Raw genomic sequence first — 22,597 nt, 5'->3', positions numbered from 1 at the left:
TAGTTCCATTTCCAGTAACACAGCTACTTCATATGTCCCGGATCACATCCACTGGGGCGATGAGACTCTCTTAAATGGTTTTCCTATTAAAAGTTTTGTTGCGCTGCAGCTTGCTACATGACATTGCTTTTAGATAACAGTCCTCAATTGCTCTACCCGACGCTCAGCACGCACTCAGTATAAATTTTGCAAGTCGTTCAATTATTAAAGAAGGTTTAGCAAAATTTTAAAGGGGTTGTCCAGGATTAGAAAAACATGGCTGATATCCACACCTGTCCACAGCTTGTGTCTGCTATTGCAGCTCAGCCACATTCACTTTAATTAAAAAAGAGTTGCAATACCACCCATAGACAGAGGTGGCGCTGTTTTTGCTGATATTATATTATATACACATTACTGTTGAGGACATTTTAGTGCACTTTTCAGTGCTAGAAATGATTAGATCGGGGGCTTCTGAATGAGACAAAATTATACTCTTCAAATGTGGGAGTTGCTTATAGAAGGCCTGGCGCCTGATGTTTGTGACCCCCACAAATATTAATATTAATTTAATAGCAGTATTACTTAGTCTATAGCATTGCTATTAGATCACTTTATATATGGAGCCGTTATTTGGTCACTGTATGTTATTATTTTAGCACTGTATGGTGGTAGTTGCTTATTGTATGGCACTGCTACTTGTACAGTATATTATTTTTATCGTATTGTGGTGGCGGCACTGTATAGCATTTTTATTTAGGCAACTGTATAAAGGTGATATTTGACCAACATATGGCACCATACTGTCTGCTACTGATAATATGACACTGTATGACCTTACCCCATGGGAGGAAGGAAGGCGCCAATAAAATATACTGCACCAGGACATCTTCCAACATATGTCATCATACAGTGGTACACGTCTGATGCCAGGATGATGGCCCATATGGTGGCGCAGTTCAGCACAGGAGGATGGGGGGCAACTGAGGTTCAGATTATCGGACACACAACACTAGGCTAGAATTCAGCTAATACAAATGGACCAAAAAAGGGGCCCAGGCAGCGGAGAGTACAGTGTAGCGGTGGGGGAGGGGGGGGGAGGGGGGGGAGGGGGGGGGATGTCCCACTGTTGGGAACCTCCAGTATAGGGGTTCCTTAGATCATGGAAGGAAAGTCATTCAAAGGGTAACTAAATGTTCAACAAACTTCTGACCTGTCATAGTGACATGTCAGAAGTTTTGATTGGTGGGTGTTGGAGCACTGAGACCCCGGCCAATTGCTAAAACGAAGCGGCAGAAGCCCTTGTGTGAGCGCTCAGCCACTTCGTTTCTGTTTGGCTTTTTCCAGAAAGCCGATGTATCGGAGTACAGGCTCATAGACTTCTATTGAGTCCGATACATTGATTTCCAGAAAAAGCAGAACAGAAACAAAGCGGATGAGCGCTCACACGAGTGCTTGTGTCGCTTTGTTTTAGTGGTTGGTGGGGGTCTCAGTGCTCGGACACCCACCTATCAAAACTTCTTACATGTCACTATGACATGTCTGAAGTTTGTTGAACATTTAGTTATCCTTTAACTCTCCATAGCGTCTGAGCCAAATAGGAGTACAATGGAAGTGGAACAATTGTGGACCTCCAGGAATGCTTTGTCTATTTGACAGTACATGGTGACAACCAATAGGGTCCCTATTAAGGAGCCAAGGAAGTTGTCATCCAGCTTTCCCAGACTCTTGAATGTTGCCTAGCTTTACGTTTCCGCAATTGTATTTTTTGCATATGTGGACAGCTTTACTGTTCAGACCTGGATGATAACCCCTGTACAGAACAGATTTAACTAAGAGAAATGCTAAATAGATTTTTTTTTTAGCTTGACAGGAACGAACGACTCAATTTTTGTAAAAAAAAATTAATTCAATATAATTTTTATTCTAGTAGAAAACAATTCTGACTTTGGCTGGTGTGCTTTATGCTATATGAACAGCAAGTCAATAGCGCATTGTGAATTTTAATACGCTCTCTGAATTTTTGACCTTCGGACATTAAATATACATTACTGAGAAATTCAAACAGATGGCAAATAAAACACAGTCCTGCAAACATCTGTGACAGATACCGGGAACTTGGATTTCACCTGTTGCCAAAATGCCACATTACTTATTCATTCTAAAAGTTTAAAGATTTCATAAATGAGGACAAAACAACCATCTTTGTGTGGAAGCAATCGTGACTTATAAACTGGAGGAGGAAAGGGCTGGTGAAAGACGGAGAGGAACATTGTCTTGCCCATGCTAGAAAAATACAACTTGGGACTTTAAATGACAGTCAAGAGTCCCATTGTCTGTCCCTATGATAACACTGAACTGCCAGATGAGAAAAACAGGAAGTTTTGTCATGGGGACACAGGAAGAGCAGGGTTTTGTGGTGATCTTAGTTTAATTTTGTAAAGCCGTGGAGGGCAGAGTTTCTCTTGGTCATCCAGACCCTACATTGACCTAAGGCCTCAAGCACATGGTCGTATTACCACTCTATAATATGGCGCCATTCTGAGCACAATATGGCGGCACATGGAATGCCTATGGCTCTCTAGTAGGTGTCACTCTGTACAACCTTCTTAGGCTGATTTTTTAGGCCTTAGACTCATTTTTTAATAGTACGAATAACCCTTTCCTCAACTCTTTCTGGGAAGTCGAAAATTTTGATTTTTTTTTTTAATTATAGCCATAACTTTTTCTGCCATGTAGAATAACTAAATGTTAACAACTTCTAGGAAACTTTTATAAACTGTTTAGAATACATGATAAGATGCAGCCAGTCCCTTGTTTTCATCTCACAGGGCTTTTAACACGTTTCCTTGGGATCCTCTGCGGACGTCCACCCTGGAGTTTTCTTAGTTGCTTTCGCTCAGTATAGGCCAAAGCAAATCACTGCTCCACCATGAATGATTTGTCAAAAATTAGCTGTATACTACTAGGGGTGTCATATGTATATATATGTATATATATGTCATATATGTATATATATTTAGTACATTAGCATGCATTTCACTTTCTCACATTTGACCACACTCACCTTTGACTGGGCCCTCTAAGGACAATATGAGTAATTTTTATAATCCAGCCCGGTGTCCGGGCCGTACTTGCGGTACACAACCTTATTTATATAACTTATTTTTATTGTCACTGTCCATGTTTGTTTGTCACAAGGACCTCTTCAGGATGCAGTAACCTATTTGGATATCCCTCCTGTGGTCTAGGGGGGTTGTGTATGGCCATCAGGTTTCTCACCCCCCCCTGCAACCCCGGCTTGCCCTTCTGGGGGAGCCAAACCTCGACTTTGGTTCCTGGTGGACACTGGGGTGGCAGCCAGGAACAAGACGGGCTCTCCTTAAGCTTTGACGAAGGAGATGCCGGACATAGCTGCTGTAGATATAAAAGGCTTAGATAATTTCCTAGAACAACAAAATATTAGCTCCTATGTGTGGAAATTTTTTCCTTCCCTTTCCCATTCCTTGGTTGAACTTGATGGACATGTGTCTATTTTCTACTGTACGAACTATGTAACTACGTAGTCTGTGCAGTAGCGGAGGAACCAGCTGACTGGAGCAGGCTTGTCTCCCTGCGGGGAGACACGGGAAGGCTGGAGGCTGCAGCTACTGGACGGGTGAGCCAGATGGGTGACCCAGACTTACACGGAGCTTATAGGAGGGATCGCTGGCTGCAGCAACTGGATTCTTAGAGTGGAACAGTGTGGCTGCTTTGCCGAGTGGAGTCGATTGTAGGTCTTGCAGAGCAGGTGGGGAGCTATTTGGAGACTTTAAGGGTCTAGGGTTGACAAAGGCAGGCTGTGGATGAGTGTGGCTTGTAAGAGTACTCCAAGTACCATTGCTGAAGTTGACTGTGGCAGAGTATTGTCAGCTGGAGTTGTAGCTCTGGGGAGTCTGCTGGGGCTGTGGAGACAGTCAGCTCAACAGTGGGGACCAGTGGGCAGGTAAGTGGTACTGAGCATAGACACGGGGGAGGCTGTAATGGGGCCTAGTAGGAGACTAGAGGGATCCCTGTATTGGCTGGCCTGTGAGCAAGCTACAGTGAGGGCTGGCTGCCATGAAGGCCTGAGACGTGGCCTAGTGAATGTAGTCCCGGAATAAGCTGGACTGCTGGAGTAGTCATTGGAAGAGGTAGCAGTTGGTAACCCTTGAGAGCCAGGACCCTAGTGAGAGAATTATGAGTTTAAAGAGGCTCTGTCACCAGATTTTGCAACCCCTATCTGCTATTGCAGCAGATAGGCGCTGCAATGTAGATTACAGTAACGTTTTAATTTTTAAAAAACGAGCATTTTTGGCCAAGTTATGACCATTTTTGTAATTATGCAAATGAGGCTTGCAAAAGTCCAAGTGGGTGTGTTTAAAAGTAAAAGTCCAAGTGGGCGTGTATTATGTGCGTACATCGGGGCGTTTTTAATACTTTTACTAGCTGGGCGCTGTGAAGAGAAGTAACATCCTCTTCTCTTCAGAACGCCCAGCTTCTGACAGTGCTGATCTGTGACGTCACTCACAGGTCCTGCATCGTGACGGCCACATCGGCACCAGAGGCTACAGTTGATTCTGCAGCAGCATCAGCGTTTGCAGGTAAGATCCTTACCTGCAAACGCTGATGCTGCTGCAGAATCAACTGTAGCCTCTGCTGCCGATGTGGCCGTCACGATGCAGGACCTGTGAGTGACGTCACAGATCAGCACTGTCAGAAGCTGGGCGTTCTGAAGAGAAGAGGATGTTACTTCTCTTCACAGCGCCCAGCTAGTAAAAGTATTAAAAACGCCCCGATGTACGCACATAATACACGCCCACTTGGACTTTTACTTTTAAACACACCCACTTGGACTTTATCAAGCCTCATTTGCATAATTACAAAAATGGTCATAACTTGGCCAAAAATGCTCGTTTTTTAAAAATAAAAACGTTACTGTAATCTACATTGCAGCGCCTATCTGCTGCAATAGCAGATAGGGGTTGCAAAATCTGGTGACAGAGCCTCTTTAAGACTATCCCTGGAAGACTGGAGCCCACCCGCAGGGATACTGCCAGACAGAGGGACAGAATCAGAAAGGAGAGAGAGGGAGAAAGCGTCCTAGGGATAGGGGCGGAAGAGGAATAGACGTCTGACAAAAAGGTAGGAAATCTTTGAAAAAGATTTGGGGCTGTGTGAGGAAACAGTCTGGATGTGGTCTTTGGGAGATAAGTAGAGACCGGTATCAGGAGATACTGTTAGTTGATGAAGTGTTTATCTTTTTGGGCATTCTGTAATGTGTTGTAACCACTAAGCTGACTGCGCCTCATAAAAAAAAAATAACCATATGCTTTGTGTGCCCCCCTAATAACATTTGTGTTCAGTAAAAACTATTTGTTCAATAATCATTTGGTCCGAAGTTCCCCATTCCCAGTATGGGTCGCAGGGGTGTAATTAAAAGGGGTGCAGAGGATTTAGTCTCACTCAAGCCCTGGTGCCTGAAGGGGCCCATAAATTTCCCCTGCCCCTATGAGTAAATAGTACTGTGAATAACATGTGATAGTATGTTACTGCATTGGGGCCCAAAAGCTACAAATTCCACCTCTGATGGGTCTCACACAAAGGCTGAAGCAGAGAGACTGCAGCATCATCCCCCTCCTACCTCTCCCTCTCCTCTGTGTCTTCGGTTACTGTTTACTTAATAAGAGGTATATTTTGGTGATTGAGCCGGTTTCTGAACATTTGTAGGTAGGTGAGAAAGATGCCACTTTTAACTAATAAGATAATGTATACTACAAAGTTTCATGCATTCACGTGTACTACTCATTGATACCTCCCAACCGTCCCATTTTTTACGTAATTGTGCTGTGAAATGGGTCACGCAAAGTGGGCGCGCCTTATGCAAATTTGCAAAGGGCGTTCTCTGGATGTTTTGTGGCCGTTCCCAGGCGGATTGGGACGGGGCTTAAAAGTGTCATGTCAATAGGGAAGCAAATGTTGGGTAGTATGTACACAAAATAAGAAATTCTGTCCAGAGCTGGTGTAAGTAAGAGAAGTGTACCTAGTGTGCTGGAAATTTGGCCAAATTAAACAACTCACTCTCCCTTTGTAAGGCTCTGCTCAAACAAAAAATAAATCCTAATGGATCTGTCAATCGGATGATAATGAATCAATCAAAGCTACAATAGATTCTTTAAAAATGGAAGCCAGTACGAACAGAGACTAAGGGTTCATTCACATCTGCGTTAGGGTCCCGTTCTGACGTTCCTTCGGAGCTTTCCGTCAGAACGACTACGGTATTGATTCCATCAAAACGAAGGAACCCTTGCACAACTGAGACAAACGGAAACCATCGGCACTGGATCCGTCACCATTGAAATCAATGTTGGTGCAAACGGAATCCTATGGTTTCCGTTTCTTTCAGTTTGGATTCCGTTCACGTGTTCCCCTAACGGAAAGGTCCAACGGAACCCATGAACGGAGCCCTAACACAGATGTGAATGAACCCTAAGATGTAGTAATTATGTCGGTTTTCTTCTACTCCACCTGTAAACGCCTTCTTCTTTATACCCCGTACACTCTCATAAACATTCAGACAATTACGCTGCAGAGCTGCTACATAGAAAATAATTTTCTGTTCCCTCTGTTCAGCTTTAATTGCTATTTTTTTGTGATTAAAATGACTTAATTTTCCCATGATTACTTTTTATAGCTCATAAATATGTATTGCACTTTGCATTTCCCTGCCCCAGGCTAAGCGCAGAACATCTGGGATTAGTCTAGGATACATAAACCCTAGCTCAGGCTTTGATCTGAGAACTATTTAAACAATATAGAAATTGCTGTGGAGTGACGTTATAGGTCATTGCCAGAGCACAATTCACGATTACCGCCCTATAAATTATGTCCAAAACATTTATCAAAAGCAACAAAAGCAACAGGAGAGCTAGGCAATAGGGATTATGGATGTAACATACTGTTCGGATTGTAATATACAATTGGCAAAAAACAGCAGCAACAGAAGTTTTATTGGCTGTTCCACGTGGATCCGAATAATTCATGACTGTCTCTCCAACGTCGGGCGAGTGTTTATGATATAAATGATCTACAAGTCTGGAATATGGCCCGCAGCTATGAATTAGAAATACAAAGTGATTTAAAAGTTGTGAACCATAAAAGTACAAAAAGATACTGCAAAGTTTTTGCATGCTTGGATGAAAGCTAGAAGCCCGCTCGTCATGAAGTATTACAGACAAAACTCTGTATGGGTCCTACGCCCCAACTAAGACCTCATGAAATGACAAAATGATAAAACTCTTGTCTACCTGCAGTCACCACTAATACACCACATGTATGTCAGAAGTCAAAAGGGGAAGTATGGAGCAGGCTCAGGAGCTGAGTCAGTTTTATACAAAGCGGGTGTCAGCTTTATATTCCAGCTGACCCCTCGCTCTAACCGCCGGGTTTAACCATACCTCCCAACTTTCTAGTATTGCAGGGAGGGACAAAGTGAGCCGCGGCAATTTTTTTTTACGTTAAGCTACATCTCCAACTTTGACCAATTTCCCTCATACACATCCAGTTCAACCCACACAGTATAACTTATAGTGCCTCCCCAGAGTATAATGCTCCCATAGTGCCCCCCACAGTATTATGCCCCTATGGTGCCTCCTCACACAGTATAATGCCCCAAGTGCCTCCCACAATATAATGCCCCCATAGATCCTCTCTACACAGTATAATACCCCCAGTGCCTCCCCACACAATATAATACTCCCATAGTGGCCCCCCACAGAGTATCATGCTTCGATTGTGCCCCCATACAGTATCATGTCCCAATAGTGCCTCCCCACACCGTATAATTCCCCTGTGCCACTCCACACAATACAATGCCTCCAGTGCATCCCCACACATTACCATGCCCCATTGTGCCCCCACACAGTATAACTCCCCCATGGTGCCCCCACACAGTATCATGCCACCATAGTGCCTCTCCACACAAGATAAAGCCCTCATAGTGCACCCACACAGTATAATGCCCCATAGTGCCTCTCCACACAGTATAATGCCCCCACAGTGGCCCGATACAATATCATGCCCCCATAGTTTCTCCCAACACAGTATCATGCCACCATAGTGCCTCACACACACCGTATAATGACCACATAGGGCCCCCACACATAGTATCTTTCGCTCAAAGCACCTCCCTACACAGTAAAATGTCCCTAGTGCATTTCCACACAGTATAATGCTCTCATATTTCCCCCACACAGTATAATGCCCCCATAGTGTCCGCCTACTATATAATGCCCCCAAAGTGCCTCCCTGCCTCAATAGTGACTGCTGCATCTAAGAGATCACGGGGTGCCGGTGGATTGTCATGGCAGCCAGATCTGCCATCTCTGTTTTCCTTTTAAGCTCTGCCAGAGGCAGGACTTAGGGCCTGTTCACATCATCGTTGAGTTTCAGTTGATAAGTACCGTCAGACCTTTCCATCGGAGGAACCCATCAACGGAGAGGCAAACGGAAACTATAGCTACCGTTTACACTACCGTGGATTTCAATGGTAATGCTTCCGTTGCAATTGGTTTTCGTTTGTCTACGTTCCGTATGGTTTCCGTTTTTTTTGGCAGAATCAATAGCGCAGTCGCTATTGTTTCCACCAAAAAAACAAACGGAAACCTTACGGAATAGAGACAAATGTAAACCATTTGCAACGGAAGCATTACCATTGAAATCCACGGTAGTGCAAATGGATACTATGGTTGCCATACGTGTAGCCTAGTAAATGGCAGAGCAGGGAGATACGTACCTACCTTCCCTGCCATAGCATTCAATGGTATACTATTGAATGTGGCGCGGCTACCGCTGTAGCAGCCATAGTGGCTGCTAGCAGCTGCTACGGCTGCTACAGCGGTAGTTATTTCACTGAGCAGAGAAGGAGCTTAAAAAACACAAGCAGGGGAAGGGAGTCAGCGCAGCGCCCCCTTCTACTTGCTGGAGTGATGCGCCCTGTGCGATAGCACAGTTCGCACGCCCCAAAGGCCTGCCCTGTTTAAACCTGAAGCCACTGCCTTTACTGATACATTGTAGCAAAATATCAGTACAGGATTAGTCTGATTGGAGAACTGATAATAACCAGTGGCTCTCACTCTGGCGGACTCGAGGCGTCCATCTTTTACATGGTTTGCTATTTATTTGAATGACCATCATGTAATACTACAGCTGGAGGGGAGAATCCGGACCTGTGACGATCCATCTAAAAAGGTATACGTGACTGGCTATATTGGTTGTCACCCAGCTTTACCAAGGACAGATTTAAAAAAAATAAAAAAATTCAAAGTAAATTTTTTAACAGATAGATAAAAGAAAACGACTCAAGAACTTTGCTGGAAATGTATTTTATTGAAATATCTTTGAATGAAAAAAAAAATCAAAGTTAATTTGTAACCTATTGACAATGAAAGAAAATCACCCTCAGATACAGATTTATTTATTGTTATGAAAGTGTCATTAAAGGGGTTGTCCAGGATTCGAAAAAAGGATCTGCTTTTTTCCCAGAAACAGCGCCACACTTGTTAATGGGTTGTGCCTGGTATTGCAGCTCACACCCATTCAAGTGAATACCTGCAATACCAGACACAGTCCATGGACAAGAGTGGAGTTGTTTCTAGAAAAAGGCAGACTGTCTTAATTTTCTAATCCTGGACAGCCCCTTTAAGCTTGAATTCAGTTGCATCATCGTGTTACATGTCACTGCATAGTTAAAGAGGACGTGTCACTTCTCCTGACATATCTTTTTTAGTAAATACTTGTATTTTCCATAAAATAACAATACTTGGACATATTTTCATAGAACTATGAATTTTACCATTCCTCTGTTATTCCTCCTAGAAAATATATGAATACATTGATAACTGGATGTTACCATCTGCTTGTCAAAGTGGCGTGACTGTGAGAACTGATTGGACAATGTCAGACTGTGTAGGGACACCCCCCAACTGGTAACACCCAGGTGTTAATTTATTAATACATTTCTAGGAGTAATAACAGAGGGACTGCTAGAGTTCTAGGAAAATATGCTGCAAAATTGTTATTTCATGGGAAATACATTTATGTATTAAAACAGATATGTTCGGAAAGGTCACAGGTATGTTGTAAAGTGCACCTTTCATTTTTTTAATCTAATTATATCCAAAATTCTCTGCTAATAAATTCCATATTCTATCTTTATAGGAGTCAGGGCTCTGTTTTTCTGACTCAGAGCTCCAAATCCCCTGCTTTCCTTTAAAAAGTCATAGACTTACACTATACTGTATGATAAATATGTGTCTGACTTAGGGCATGTTCAGACGTGGCAGAATTCTGCAGACACTGTCCGCATCAATGCCGCGCATAATCTGCGTTGCAGATTCCGTTGCGGCTTTGCCTAAAATGTGAAGTAAAATGCTGCGGATTAGCCGTTGTGTATTCAGGTGAAGAGTACATCCTGCTGTCTTTTAAAACATTCCATCTCAGTCTGGCTATAGACCTCGAAACACATAGGTCCAGCCAGAATGATGAAATATCCTGTTCGTGAAAGCAATCCGCAACGCAACACACATAACATCTGCGGATTTCATTGCGTAATTTTGCAACTCCATTGAAGTCAATGGAGAAATTCCGCCACAAGTACGCATCAAGTCCGCAACAGCCAGTGTATGCTGCGGACATCAAATTCCGCACCGCAGCCTATGGTCCGCAGCAGAGTTGTCCGCAACGTCTGCACGAAGATAACTAAAAAGGTGTGTAAACCAATGGACAGACTGTCCGCAGCAGAATTCCACAGCAATTCTGCCACGTGTGAACATGCCCTAAAGCTGCCACTAGATGGATTTATTATTGAGATCAACGGGAGCTGTATAATTGTGCAGTGAGCTCCCCCTAGTGGTGGCTGTAAGCAGCCAGAATGTTATCATTTTACTCTATCTCTGAACTCTACACCCTGTTCCAAATTATTATGCACATTGTATTTAAGTGTCATAAACATTTAATTATTAGTATTTCAATTAAACTCATGGATGGTATTGTGTCTAAGGGTATGTGCACACGTAGTGACCAAAAACGTCTGAAAATACGGAGCTGTTTTCAAGGGAAAACAGCCCCTGATTTTCAGACGTTTTTTGAGCAACTCGCGTTTTTCGCGCCGTTTTCGCGCCGTTTTTTACGTCCGTTTTTGGAGCTGTCTTCATTGGAGTCTATGAGAAAACGGCCCCAAAAACGTCCAAAGAAGTGTCCTGCACTTCTTTTGACGAGGCTGTATTTTGTATTTTGTAAATGACAGGTTGTCTGCACAGTACGTCGGCAAACCCATTCTAATGAATGGGCAGATGTTTGCCGACGTATTGTAGCCGTATTTTCAGATGTAAAACGAGGCATAATACGCCTCTTTTACGTCTGAAAATAGGTCGTGTGAACCCAGCCTTAGGGCTCTTTGGATCATTGTAATCAATCTCAGACACCTGTGATAATTAGTTTGCCAGGTGTGCCCAATCAAAGGAAAACTACTTAAGAAGGACGTTCCACATTATTAAGCAGGCCACAGGTTTCAAGCAATATGGGAAAGAAAAAGGATCTCTTTGCTGCCGAAAAGTGTGAAATAGTGCAATACCTTGGACAAGGTATGAAAACATTGGATATTTCAAGAAAACGTAAGCGTGATCATCGTACTGTGAAAAGATTTGTGGCTGATTCAGAGCACAGACGGGTTCGTTCAGATAAAGGCATAATGAGGAAGGTTTCTGCCAGACAAATTAATAGGATTAGGAGAGCAGCTGCTAAAATGCCATTGCAAAGCAGCAAACAGGTATTTGAAGCCACTGGTGCCTCTGGAGTCCCGCGAACGTCAAGGTGTAGGATCCTCCAGAGGTTTGCAAGTGTGCATAAAGCTATTATTCGGCCACCCCTAAACAATGCTCACAAGCAGAAACGGTTGCAGTGGGCTCAGAAATACATGGAGACTAATTTTCAAACCGTGTTGTTTACTGATGAGTGCCATGCAACCCTGGATGGTCCAGATGGATGGAGTAGTGGATGGTTGATGAATGGCCACCATGTCCCAGCAAGGCTGTGACGTCAGCAAGGAGGTGGCGGAGTCATGTTTTGGGCTGGAATCATGGGGAGAGAGCTGGTAGGCCCCTTTAGGGTCCCTGACGGTGTGAAAATGACCTCTGCAAAGTACGTAGAGTTTATGACTGACCACTTTCTTCCATGGTACAAAAAGAAGAACCGTGCCTTCCGTAGCAAAATTATCTTCATGCATGACAATGCACCATCTCATGCTGCAAAGAATACCTCTGTGTCATTGGCTGCTATGGGCATAAAAGGAGAGAAACTCATGGTGTGGCCCCCATGTTCCCCTGACCTCAACCCTATTGAGAACCTTTGAAGCATCCTCAAGCAAAATATCTATGAGGGTGGGAGGCAGTTCACGTCAAAACAGAAGCTCTGGGAGGCTATTCTGACATCCTGCAAAGATATTCAAGCAGAAACTGTCCAAATACTCACAAATTCAATGGATGCAAGAATTGTGAAGGTGATATCAGAGAAGGGGTCCTATGTTAACATGTAACTTGGCCTGTTAACTTTTTTTTATTGAAATAGCTTTTGATTTCTGTAAATATGACCTCCTGATGCTGCAAATTCAACAAATTACCATTTTAGTTCTCTTTACAACCGTTAAAATGTTTTGATCTCTGCTGTGCATAATGTAAAACAGTGCATTTTGAGTTTTTTACTCCAACGGTTGATGGCTTGAAGATTATACTGACTGTCCTTTGCATCGACTATTTAGGAAAATCAGCGAAAAATAACATTTGCATAATAATTTGGAACGCGGTGTATACAGATATGTTATGAAATTAATAAGCACAGAATTTTGGACCCATTTAGATAAAAAAAATAAAAGTAAAAAATAAAACAGAAGTCAAAACAGCTTTTAAGTGAGAATATCTTCATGTTCAGTCCAGCAGCCAGTCATACAATCAGTCTATGTATCTAAAAATATAACTAAAGGGCAAAATTGCATTTTTTATTTACTTTTTTTCTGATTTACTGCTTGTAGATTTCTCCCACCCTTGGCGTATTTTGGCTATCCTGTTGTCAATGCATGGGATTATTAGAATGAGCTTCAGTATGAGAACGATGCATGGGATGACAAGCGAAAACATGTACACAGGAGGCATATACCATCTGTACCTAGCAAGTATGAGGAATCTGTCCCAACCAAACACCATCGCATGTCCTGTGCACAGCACCAGGGTCAGATATCCGAGTTTTGACTGAAAAATAAAGAATTACATTATGTCATTAGATTGCTTTAAATCAATGCAATGCATTATGGGAGCTCAGTTGAACTGCTGGGTATGTCTGAATATTTTGAATGCTGCTCTGAATGTGACTAGAGTAAATATGATATTTCTCAATTAGTACAAAATATGCAATGTTAGGAAATATTATTTGTATCTATATATATATATATATATATATATATATATATCTTTCTTTAGTGACTTGACATGGATCTCTATGTATAGGAGAGATATTGGGAAAGGCGTCATACGTAGTTTGTTTAAACCCTTTCATCTTAAGTCATGCCCCTTTTCGCTTTGGCGCGCCCCCTATTCTAGACACTTTTATAAAGTGTCTATTGAGGCGCAAACATCTGTTCCTTTTGGTGCAAATAAATAATACATTTGTCTAAATTGATTTGCGCCTAAAAAATACGCAATTTAGGCCAAAATTCTGGCGCAGCAACAATAATAAATCTGCCTCGTGTGTTCCCCCGGACTCCATCTTGGCACATGGATAACATATAACTCACAGTCTTTCATGGTCTAGGAAACTGACCCCTTATCTATTTTTTTTATTTTTTTTATGATTTCTTGTGTGGAAGGAACCGAAACAAGTCTATGCAGAATATAGAGGCAGTCTATGGTATAGCAGAAAGAACGCCCTGTACAACTGCTCACATGGAGTCAAGTGGTTCTTAGACATCCTGTGATAACTCAGCATGCAGAATACATTTTAATTCCGCTAGGATGTATTATACTCATTAAAGGGGCTGTCCAGTTTAGAAAACCCATTTCCATACACCCTATAAAGGAATTCTAAGGTAATAGAGGTGAGTCCTCTGCTCAGGATCCCCATCTCTTGACCAGAGTGGAGAGAGGTTACAAAGAGTGTCTATCTCTCTGGAGGTCCTGTCCTGTCCTGTATTACATAGACAGCACATTGATATGAATGGACACTGTGTAATGCTTAATTTCCCCTGTGGTGGCACTGCAGGAAAATGTAACGCTTTCTGGCAGGTTCTCCGCAGATTACAGCTGATCGCTGGAGGTCGGAGCAGGGGGACACTTCGTGATCTGCTTATTGTTAAGGGATCCTGCTAACAAGAAGAGATTGTCCATAGCAGAGAATCCCTTTGATCTGTATACAGCTACTGAGGTGGAGCTAGGATTACAATATTGATTCTCTATGCTTCTCTAGGAACCCTATCTGCCTTCCCCAGGTGATATTAAAAGATGGGATATGCCCTCAAGAGCATTAAATATAGAAATTTGGATATTTTGGGTTGGGTAAGTTCCCCACAATGTCTCTAAAATGTTCAGTATGTCTTCACTTTGGATGGAGTATTGGATTATCATACTGCTGAACTTACCTGGACAAACCTGAATTCTCTCCAGTTGACAGTATTGCTGACAGATGGTAGAGATGTTATTCCCAGGACAATGTAGAAGAAAAATCCCAGGATTCCTAGTGCTAAATAGGTGTCACTTCTCCAGGTCAAGGGTTTGTCTAAAATCCTGGTTCTATTCTGCTTTATCTATTAAAAATAGAAGAATCATTATAAAGATGTAAAGGAAATCTATTTATCTAAAATAACATAAAAAAGCAGCATCACATAAAAATCTATGAGGGTGCAAATCCACCCGGGACTCCCGACTCAGTGTCCCCAACAGCATGAAATCCAAATACGAGCCAGCACCCCAAATAGATGATGATAAAAAATGAGGATCCTTTATTCATCCATATGCAACATTTCAACTTGGGAGAAGGCTCCATTAAAGCTGGGGGGAAACGTTCCATATGGATGTATAAAGAAACCTCACTTTTTGTCATTGTCTATTTGAAGTGCTAGAAAATATACAAGAAAAATTGTTCCGCTCTCGACTTATTTGATGCAAGGATGCCACATTCCATGATTGATCGGTGCACGGGCAAGAGAGCTATGTCGGGAGTGGGTAAAAATCCAAGGAACAAAGTTAGAGGTCCAGCACACGATATGATATGAAAAAATACAAAACGGTTTGAGTAAAAAATAAAACAAGATATTAAAAAATCCCAGGGAGAGAACGCCTACGCGTTTCGAACTTTTCAGTTCTTAATCATGGCTATGAAAAGTTCAAAACGCGTAGGCGTTCCCTCCCCGGGATTTTTTAATTTCTTGTTTTAATTTTGACTCAAATAAACAGTTTTGTATTTTTTCATGTCATATCGTATGCAGGACCTCTAACTTTGTTATTTGAAGTGCTGCCTCATATATGGATGGCATATCTATCTATCTATCTATCTATCTATCTATCTATCTATCTATCTATCTATCTATCTATCTATCTATCTATCTATCTATCTATCTATCTATTTCTTCAGGAATTTTGAGGCAGATTTTGACCTGCCTGCACTTTCTTGCGTTTTTTGCTGCGTTTTTTTGCCCGCGGCCATTGATCGCCGCAGGCAAAAAAAGCTGCAAAAAACGCTTTATATGGGATTTCAATGATTTCAATGGGAGGTCAGAGGCGGAACCACAGGCAAGAAAGAGCATGCCACTTTCATTTACCGGGAGCGGCTAAAAACAGCTGCGGAAAAAAACAAACGCCTCCGCTTCTCATCTAAATTAATGGGAGGCGGTTTCGGATGTTTTTTGGAGCTGATTCTGACGTGGTTTCTGCGTCAAAATCAGCGTTAAGAAAACTCAGTGTGAACTGGGCCTAACATTAAGAGCCATCTAAGCTCTCAAACCCAATTTGACAAACTGCTCCCTATACCAGCAAGCGCATACAACATGGTGTACACTACCGTTCAAAAGTTTAGGGTCACTTAGAAATGTCCTTATTTTTGAAAGAAAAGCACAGTTTTTTTCAATGAAGATAACATTAAATGAATCAGAAATACACTCTATACATTGTTAATGTGCTAAATGACTATTCTAGCTGCAAACGTCTGGTTTTTAATGCAATATCTACATAGGTGTATAGAGGCCCATTTCCAGCAACCATCACTCCAGTGTTCTAATGGTACATTGTGTTTGCTAACTGTGTTAGAAGGCTAATGGATGATTAGAAAACACTTGAAAACCCTTGTGCAATTATGTTAGCACCACTGTAAACAGTTTTGCTGTTTAGAGGAGCTATAAAACTGACCTTCCTTTGAGCTAGTTGAGAATCTGGAGCATTACATTTGTGGGTTAGATTACTCTCCAAATGGCTAGAAAAAGAGAGCTTTCATGTGAAACTCGACAGTCTATTCTTGTTCTTAGAAATGAAGGCTATTCCATGCGAGAAATTGCCAAGAAACTGAAGATTTCCTACGACGGTGTGTACTACTCCCTTCAGAGGACAGCACACACAGGCTCTAACCAGAGTAGAAAGAGAAGTGGGAGGCCCCGCTGCACAACTGAGCAACAAGACAAGTACATTAGAGTCTCTAGTTTTAGAAATAGACGCCTCACAGGTCCTCAACTGGCAGCTTCATTAAATAGTACCCGCAAAACGCCAGTGTCAATGTCTACAGTGAAGAGGCAACTCCGGGATGCTGGCCTTCAGGTCAGAGTGGCAAAGAAAAAGCCATATCTGAGACTGGTTAATAAAAGGAAAAGATTAATATGGGTAAAAGCACACAGACATTGGACAAAGGAAGATTGGAAAAAAGTGTTATGGACAGACGAATCGAAATTTGAGGTGTTTGGATCACACAGAAGAACATTTGTGAGACGCAGAACAACTGAAAAGATGCTGGAAGAGTGCCTGACGCCATCTGTCAAGCATGGTGGAGGTAATGTGATGGTCTGGGGTTGCTTTGGTGCTGGTAAAGTGGGAGATTTGTACAAGGTAAAAGGGATTTTGAATAAGGAAGGCTATCACTCCATTTTGCAACGCCATGCCATACCCTGAGGACAGCGCTTGATTGGAGCCAATTTCATCCTACAACAGGACAATGACCCAAAGCACACCTCCAAATTATGCAAGAACTATTTAGGAATGAAGCCGGCAGCTGGTATTCTATCTGTAATGGAGTGGCCAGCGCAGTCACCAGATCTCAACCCCATAGAGCTGTTGTGGGAGCAGCTTGACCGTATGGTACGCAAGAAGTGCCCATCAAGCCAATCCAACTTGTGGGAGGGGCTTCTGGAAGCATGGGGTGAAATTTCTCCCGATTACCTCAGCAAATTAACTGCTAGAATGCCAAAGGTCTGCAATGCTGTAATTGCTGCAAATGGAGCATTCCAAGACCAAAGCAAAGTTTGAAGGAGAAAATTATTATTTCAAATAAAAATCATTATTTCTAACCTTGTCAATGTCTTGACTATATTTTCTAGTCATTTTGAAACTCATTTGATAAATATAAGTGTGAGTTTTCATGGAAAACACAAAATTGTCTGGGTGACCCCAAACTTTTGAACGGTAGTGTATATCCTAATTAAGCAATGTGCAGCCTAGATGCAAAATGTATCACCCAAGGCAGATACAATGCACTCTAAAGCCATGTTCAGATGTAGCACAATTGCTGCAGATTTTCTGTCCGTATTTGTGTACCATTTGCAGCATGTTACAATAGGGACGCGTCACTATGTTATTACCAGATGAGGTGAAAATGGTATATTTTTTATTTTAACATGGACATTGGGTATTTTACTTTTCTTGTTGCGATTTTCATTGCCACTCTCCTGATCACGCGGGCACAGTAGCAGTGCCCGCACAGTCAGCATGACGGATAGGCTATTGTCTGCCGCTCATACTCATCATAGGTCTTCAAGAGGTTTATAGACACTATTAATGGCCATTGTGATATATTTACATAAGGCAACATGCGACGTACAGAAGCGAAGCGAGCGCAATGGACAACCGTATTTCTTCTCTGGGCTGAACACGTGCTGTCTATTGTTCTCCAGTATGTATAAGTTAAAGGGGTTTTCACATAATCGATATTTATCACCTATCCACAGAAGAGGTGATAAATATGTGATCGGAGGGGTTCCGACCTCTAGGACCCTTACCAATCCCGAGAACGGCCCTACTGGCCGTCCCTGAGTGCCCCGTATGAATGAAGTGGTACATCATTCACTTTCTATGGGGCTGCCAGAGATAGCGCTCGGCAGCCCCATAGAAAACGAATGGAACGGTGGCCGAGCATGTGCAGTACCGCTCCGTTCATCCGAATCGGTGGTATTTCCAGCACTCGGACCTCCATCGATCAGATATTTATCTCCTCTCCTGTGGATAGGTGATAAATATTGATTATGGGAAAACCCTTTTAAGTTGGCCTTTATATAGGAATACGTTACCTGACTGATTATACTCATCTCCACCCTGTGCCTGACGTTGTATCGAATTGGAATAACAAGAGTATAAATGGCATGGAGAAAAGCATAGGACAATGCCACCAGCCCCAGCTGCTTTCTACATAACATCCATCGGTCAAGCCAGTTTGGAAAACGTCTGTATTTTGTTCCTCTATATAGTTGAATAATTGCAGCAAATACACCGGGAAGATAACACAAACCCAACAACATCAGCGAGACGACGGGGAAGATCTTATTCGGGATTGTGATCATCAGATGGAACGAGACATCGTTTTTTTTTTCTGCATTGTAGATCACGTCGTTGATCACACTATACAGAAACACCAGCACGGTCAGTCCGGCACATGTATACATGGGGAGTCTCCACATTGGAAAGAGCTGGAGCGGATAGTCTTCTATTTCCTTGGACGCTACAAGAGAACCTTTGTCTTGTGGTGTCAACCCAATGGCACGGACAATATCCATTACCTGTTCTTTTGCCTTATTGTCATCTGAACATACAAAGACCTGGAAGGTAAATTATAAAAATATTAGTGTCCATCAATACTATGAAGATATCAGAGCCAAAAATGTGCTGCAAATTAAAAAATGTTAACAAAAAAATATAGAAATATTGCCCATGTCCATATCATGGCTCTGGACAATCTCTAATTTGTACAGAGCTGTGATACGGCACTTATAGACTTCCATGGTGCTTTACTATGGAGGCATACAGATTTTTTTTCTGTCGGATTACGTACGAATCTGTCAAACTAAAAATCGTGGCATGCTTCATCAGACACCATAAGGTACGCAAAGACTAAGTGCCTATGGTTCAGGAGAACAGCCTTACGGGCATCACAAAAAGTCTCATGCATACAGCCCTTATGATGCTGAATATCCATATTTTGGCGAAAAAAAATTCAGGAAACGCTATGATAATTACGTACATAAGACAGGAATTCACATTTAGTTATAGAATTAAAAAAAAAAACAACTAAAGACTGCAATCAAGTTTGGTTGCTTTTTTGCTTGCCAACAGGGCCAGATAATGGCATGGGTGAAATGGTCTATTACCATGTGGCCTAAAGGTGTAACTATAAGGGGTGCAGAGATAGGAGTCGCACCTGGATCCTTGTGCCTAAAGGAGCGCGGAGGACCTACGGTCACCTAGGGAAGTTTTCGAAAAATAAATGTATGGGACCTTGCCTTTAATAGGAAACGTGATAATCCTGGAAATGTTACTCCTCTCTGAAATTATTTTTTTTTAAGCTTTAAAAGGGTTTCTGACATTTGACTGACTTTCCATAGCAACATCATTAGCCCTAGAAACAAAATGTGGACTGCACGGATAGTTTCCATGGTTACATATGTGACTATTGAAAATGATTTGCTACATATAAATTACATTGTAGCAATAATGTGTAACATCCCAATAAAGAATTTGAGGAAGACGCCTCTTTAGTATTAGCAAGTTTCTCGTAGTAGTTGCCATATTAAAAAAATCCAAAAATCATCCTTCGTCCTCTCAAGTTCTATATAGCTGTTTCCTTATTATATCTGATTCTCAGAAAGTCGGGAGGTGACCAATCATTAAAGGGGTTGTATCATGAACTCAACCCCTTTATAAAAAGAGGCCGGCGTGGTGATCAGCTGATTGCTGAGGATCTGGATTTTTTTACCCCTTGTCGGTCATCAGTTGTCACGGGGGAAAGCCTCTGCCAGCCAATCACATGAATGGGCGACCACGTAATGCATGGACGTGACACAGCGGGCGTTACTTTTACTAAGTGGCTCTCTGTTCGGGCATATAGGGAGACCCTCCTTTATGATGTCTAAATGCCCTATGGATAACTTTAGGCTGGACACATCCAGTTTTTTATATTGTTTTTTGATCCAAACCCAGAAGTGAATCTAATAAGAGAGAAAATTCTAACAGAAAGTCTCCTCTCTTTTGAATCCACTCCTATGTTTAACTAAAACTGCATTAAAAACGACATAAAAAAAATTGCTGGTGTCAATTCAGCCTAAAAGAATTGCCACAGGGATTATCACGGATATTTACTGTATTTTTGTTTTTTAATTTTAAGGAAAAATTCACTTTTGTAAATTCATTGTTATGTTAATGTCTTTATTTGCGTCTTGTGATAACTATTACAAGTAACACGTCTGAGAAGTCCTGTGGGGTAAATGAAGAATTTGTATTTATGGTGTTAATTTGTCTACTCTCACTTTTTCCTTTTTTTTTTTTTTTAAATGTCTAGACAAATTTTTTCTCTGCTTTGATAATTGTGTATGTTCAGCTTTAAGAATATAAAACAGTATAGAGCCACTGTAAAGAATGTAATAGAGAACCGAATAAATAGCAAATTTATATTAAAGGGGCTGCATTTGGCTTTTCCCCTCACTCCCATAGAGTTTCAGTGGAGCTGCAGCGCACATTCTCCATTCAAATGACTCCTTGCATTGGTTGTGTGGCTGATGTCGGCTGGGGTCCCCATTTCCAACGATTGGTGGGGCTCCGACCATCACTGGATAGGTGATAAATATCTTTGGCCAGAATACCCCTAACATTTCACTGTCAAGAGCATATATAATACTGTACGCCATTACTTTAATGCTGCAACTAAAATATACGGACTAAAGCTTAGATGTTGGCAATACCAGTATCATAGCCCTAAGTACAATATTTGGCGTGCAGCACTCAGTTGAAGTCAGTGACCAGAATGAAAAGTTTTACTTTCTGGGTCTGTGTAGGGGAGGGAAGAGCAGGGGAAGCTGCAAGTGAGAGCAGGAAGAAAGATCACAGCCTATTACTTTTATCTCTCCCCTGTACAGCCTTTTCTTCATGTTATCACCCCTTTTACTACTATGCGCTCTCTAAATATCACACTAAGGCCGGATTCACACGAACGTGTTCGGTCCGTGATATACGGTCCGTATGTCGGCCGCATTTCCCAGACCGAATGCACTGCATTCTAGCATCATAGCATCCTAGTTATGTATGGCGCTAGGAGTCCCTGCCTCGCGGCAGAAAAACTGTCCCGTACTGTAATCATGTTTTCAGTATGGGACAGTAGTTCCGAGATAACTATGATGCTAGGATGCAGGGAGTTCGGTCCGGGAAATACGGACGACATACGGACCGTATATCACGGACCGAACATGCTCATGTGAATCCGGCCTTAGGGTCAGTTCACACGTTTCGTATATACTGCGTTTTTTCCCACAACTGAATTAGTTGCGGAAAATCCACAGCAAATACAGTAGCAGCAAAGTGGATGAGATAAATCAAATCTTATCCACACGCTTCGTAAATACTGAGTGGAAAAAACGCACAGAAATTGACTTGCGGTGCGGAATTTTATTCCACAGCATGTCAATTGTATTTACGTAAACGCTGCTTATTTGTTGCGGATTTTCCCCATTAAATTCGATGGGGAGTTAAAATTCCGCAACAAACAGCAGTTGTTGCGTTTCTGCGGCCGGCTCGCAGCGATCCCGCCGCAAAAAACGCAACTCAGAAAAATAAAAAAATCTCATATTTATACAGAAGTCTGTGTTACTCCCTCCAGCTCGGCCTCCTGGGATGACTTAACATCCCATGTAACCGCTGAAGCCAATCACAGGCTGTAGCGGTCTCCTGGGATGAAACGTCTTCCCAGGAGGCCCCCCTGCTAGCAGGCCGGCTAAGTGTTGCAGTTTCCCTTTTTATGCATTGTTTACACAACGTTACAATTTAATCCAAAATTGCATGAAGGCGCCATAAGTTTTAAGTGCTGGGTGACATATTTCCACTGTGTAAGGTGTGTTGTTTCATAAAAAATATGAGTATGGGGGTAGAATAAGATTTTTTCATTTGACAATTCAGGTGTTATTTGTGTATGTGAAAAGTGTGAAAAATGTTGCGGCTGTGAAATATTTATTGAATGATAAAATTATAACTGCCTGTAGTCACCACTAGAGGGAGCTTGCTGTATACTGTTTATACATTGAACTCAATAATAACACATTATG

The 22,597-nt window shown here is 42.0% G+C and overlaps 1 protein-coding gene across 3 annotated transcripts in view; it reads right to left on the bottom strand.

Annotated features, from left to right (window-relative positions):
• Nucleotides 1-9,364: 9,364 nt before the first annotated feature.
• The window catches only part of LOC142652143 (metalloreductase STEAP4-like), a 34,488-nt gene continuing 21,255 nt past the window's right edge, over nucleotides 9,365-22,597 (bottom strand). For 2 of the 3 annotated variants that reach the window (XM_075827664.1, XM_075827665.1), the window contains 3 exons: nucleotides 18,584-19,108; nucleotides 14,681-14,845; nucleotides 9,365-13,298 (listed from right to left, as the gene is read on the bottom strand). In XM_075827664.1, coding sequence (XP_075683779.1) covers nucleotides 13,053-13,298; nucleotides 14,681-14,845; nucleotides 18,584-19,108 — 936 coding nt within the window. In that variant the 3' untranslated portion in view covers nucleotides 9,365-13,052. The remainder of the gene's footprint in view (nucleotides 13,299-14,680; nucleotides 14,846-18,583; nucleotides 19,109-22,597) is intronic. The other variant, XM_075827666.1, reaches the window with a different exon arrangement.

The sequence above is a fragment of the Rhinoderma darwinii genome, chromosome 5 (assembly GCF_050947455.1).
Source record: "Rhinoderma darwinii isolate aRhiDar2 chromosome 5, aRhiDar2.hap1, whole genome shotgun sequence".
NCBI classification, from domain to species: Eukaryota; Metazoa; Chordata; class Amphibia; order Anura; family Rhinodermatidae; genus Rhinoderma; species Rhinoderma darwinii.
This window is presented reverse-complemented; position numbering and strand designations above follow the sequence as displayed.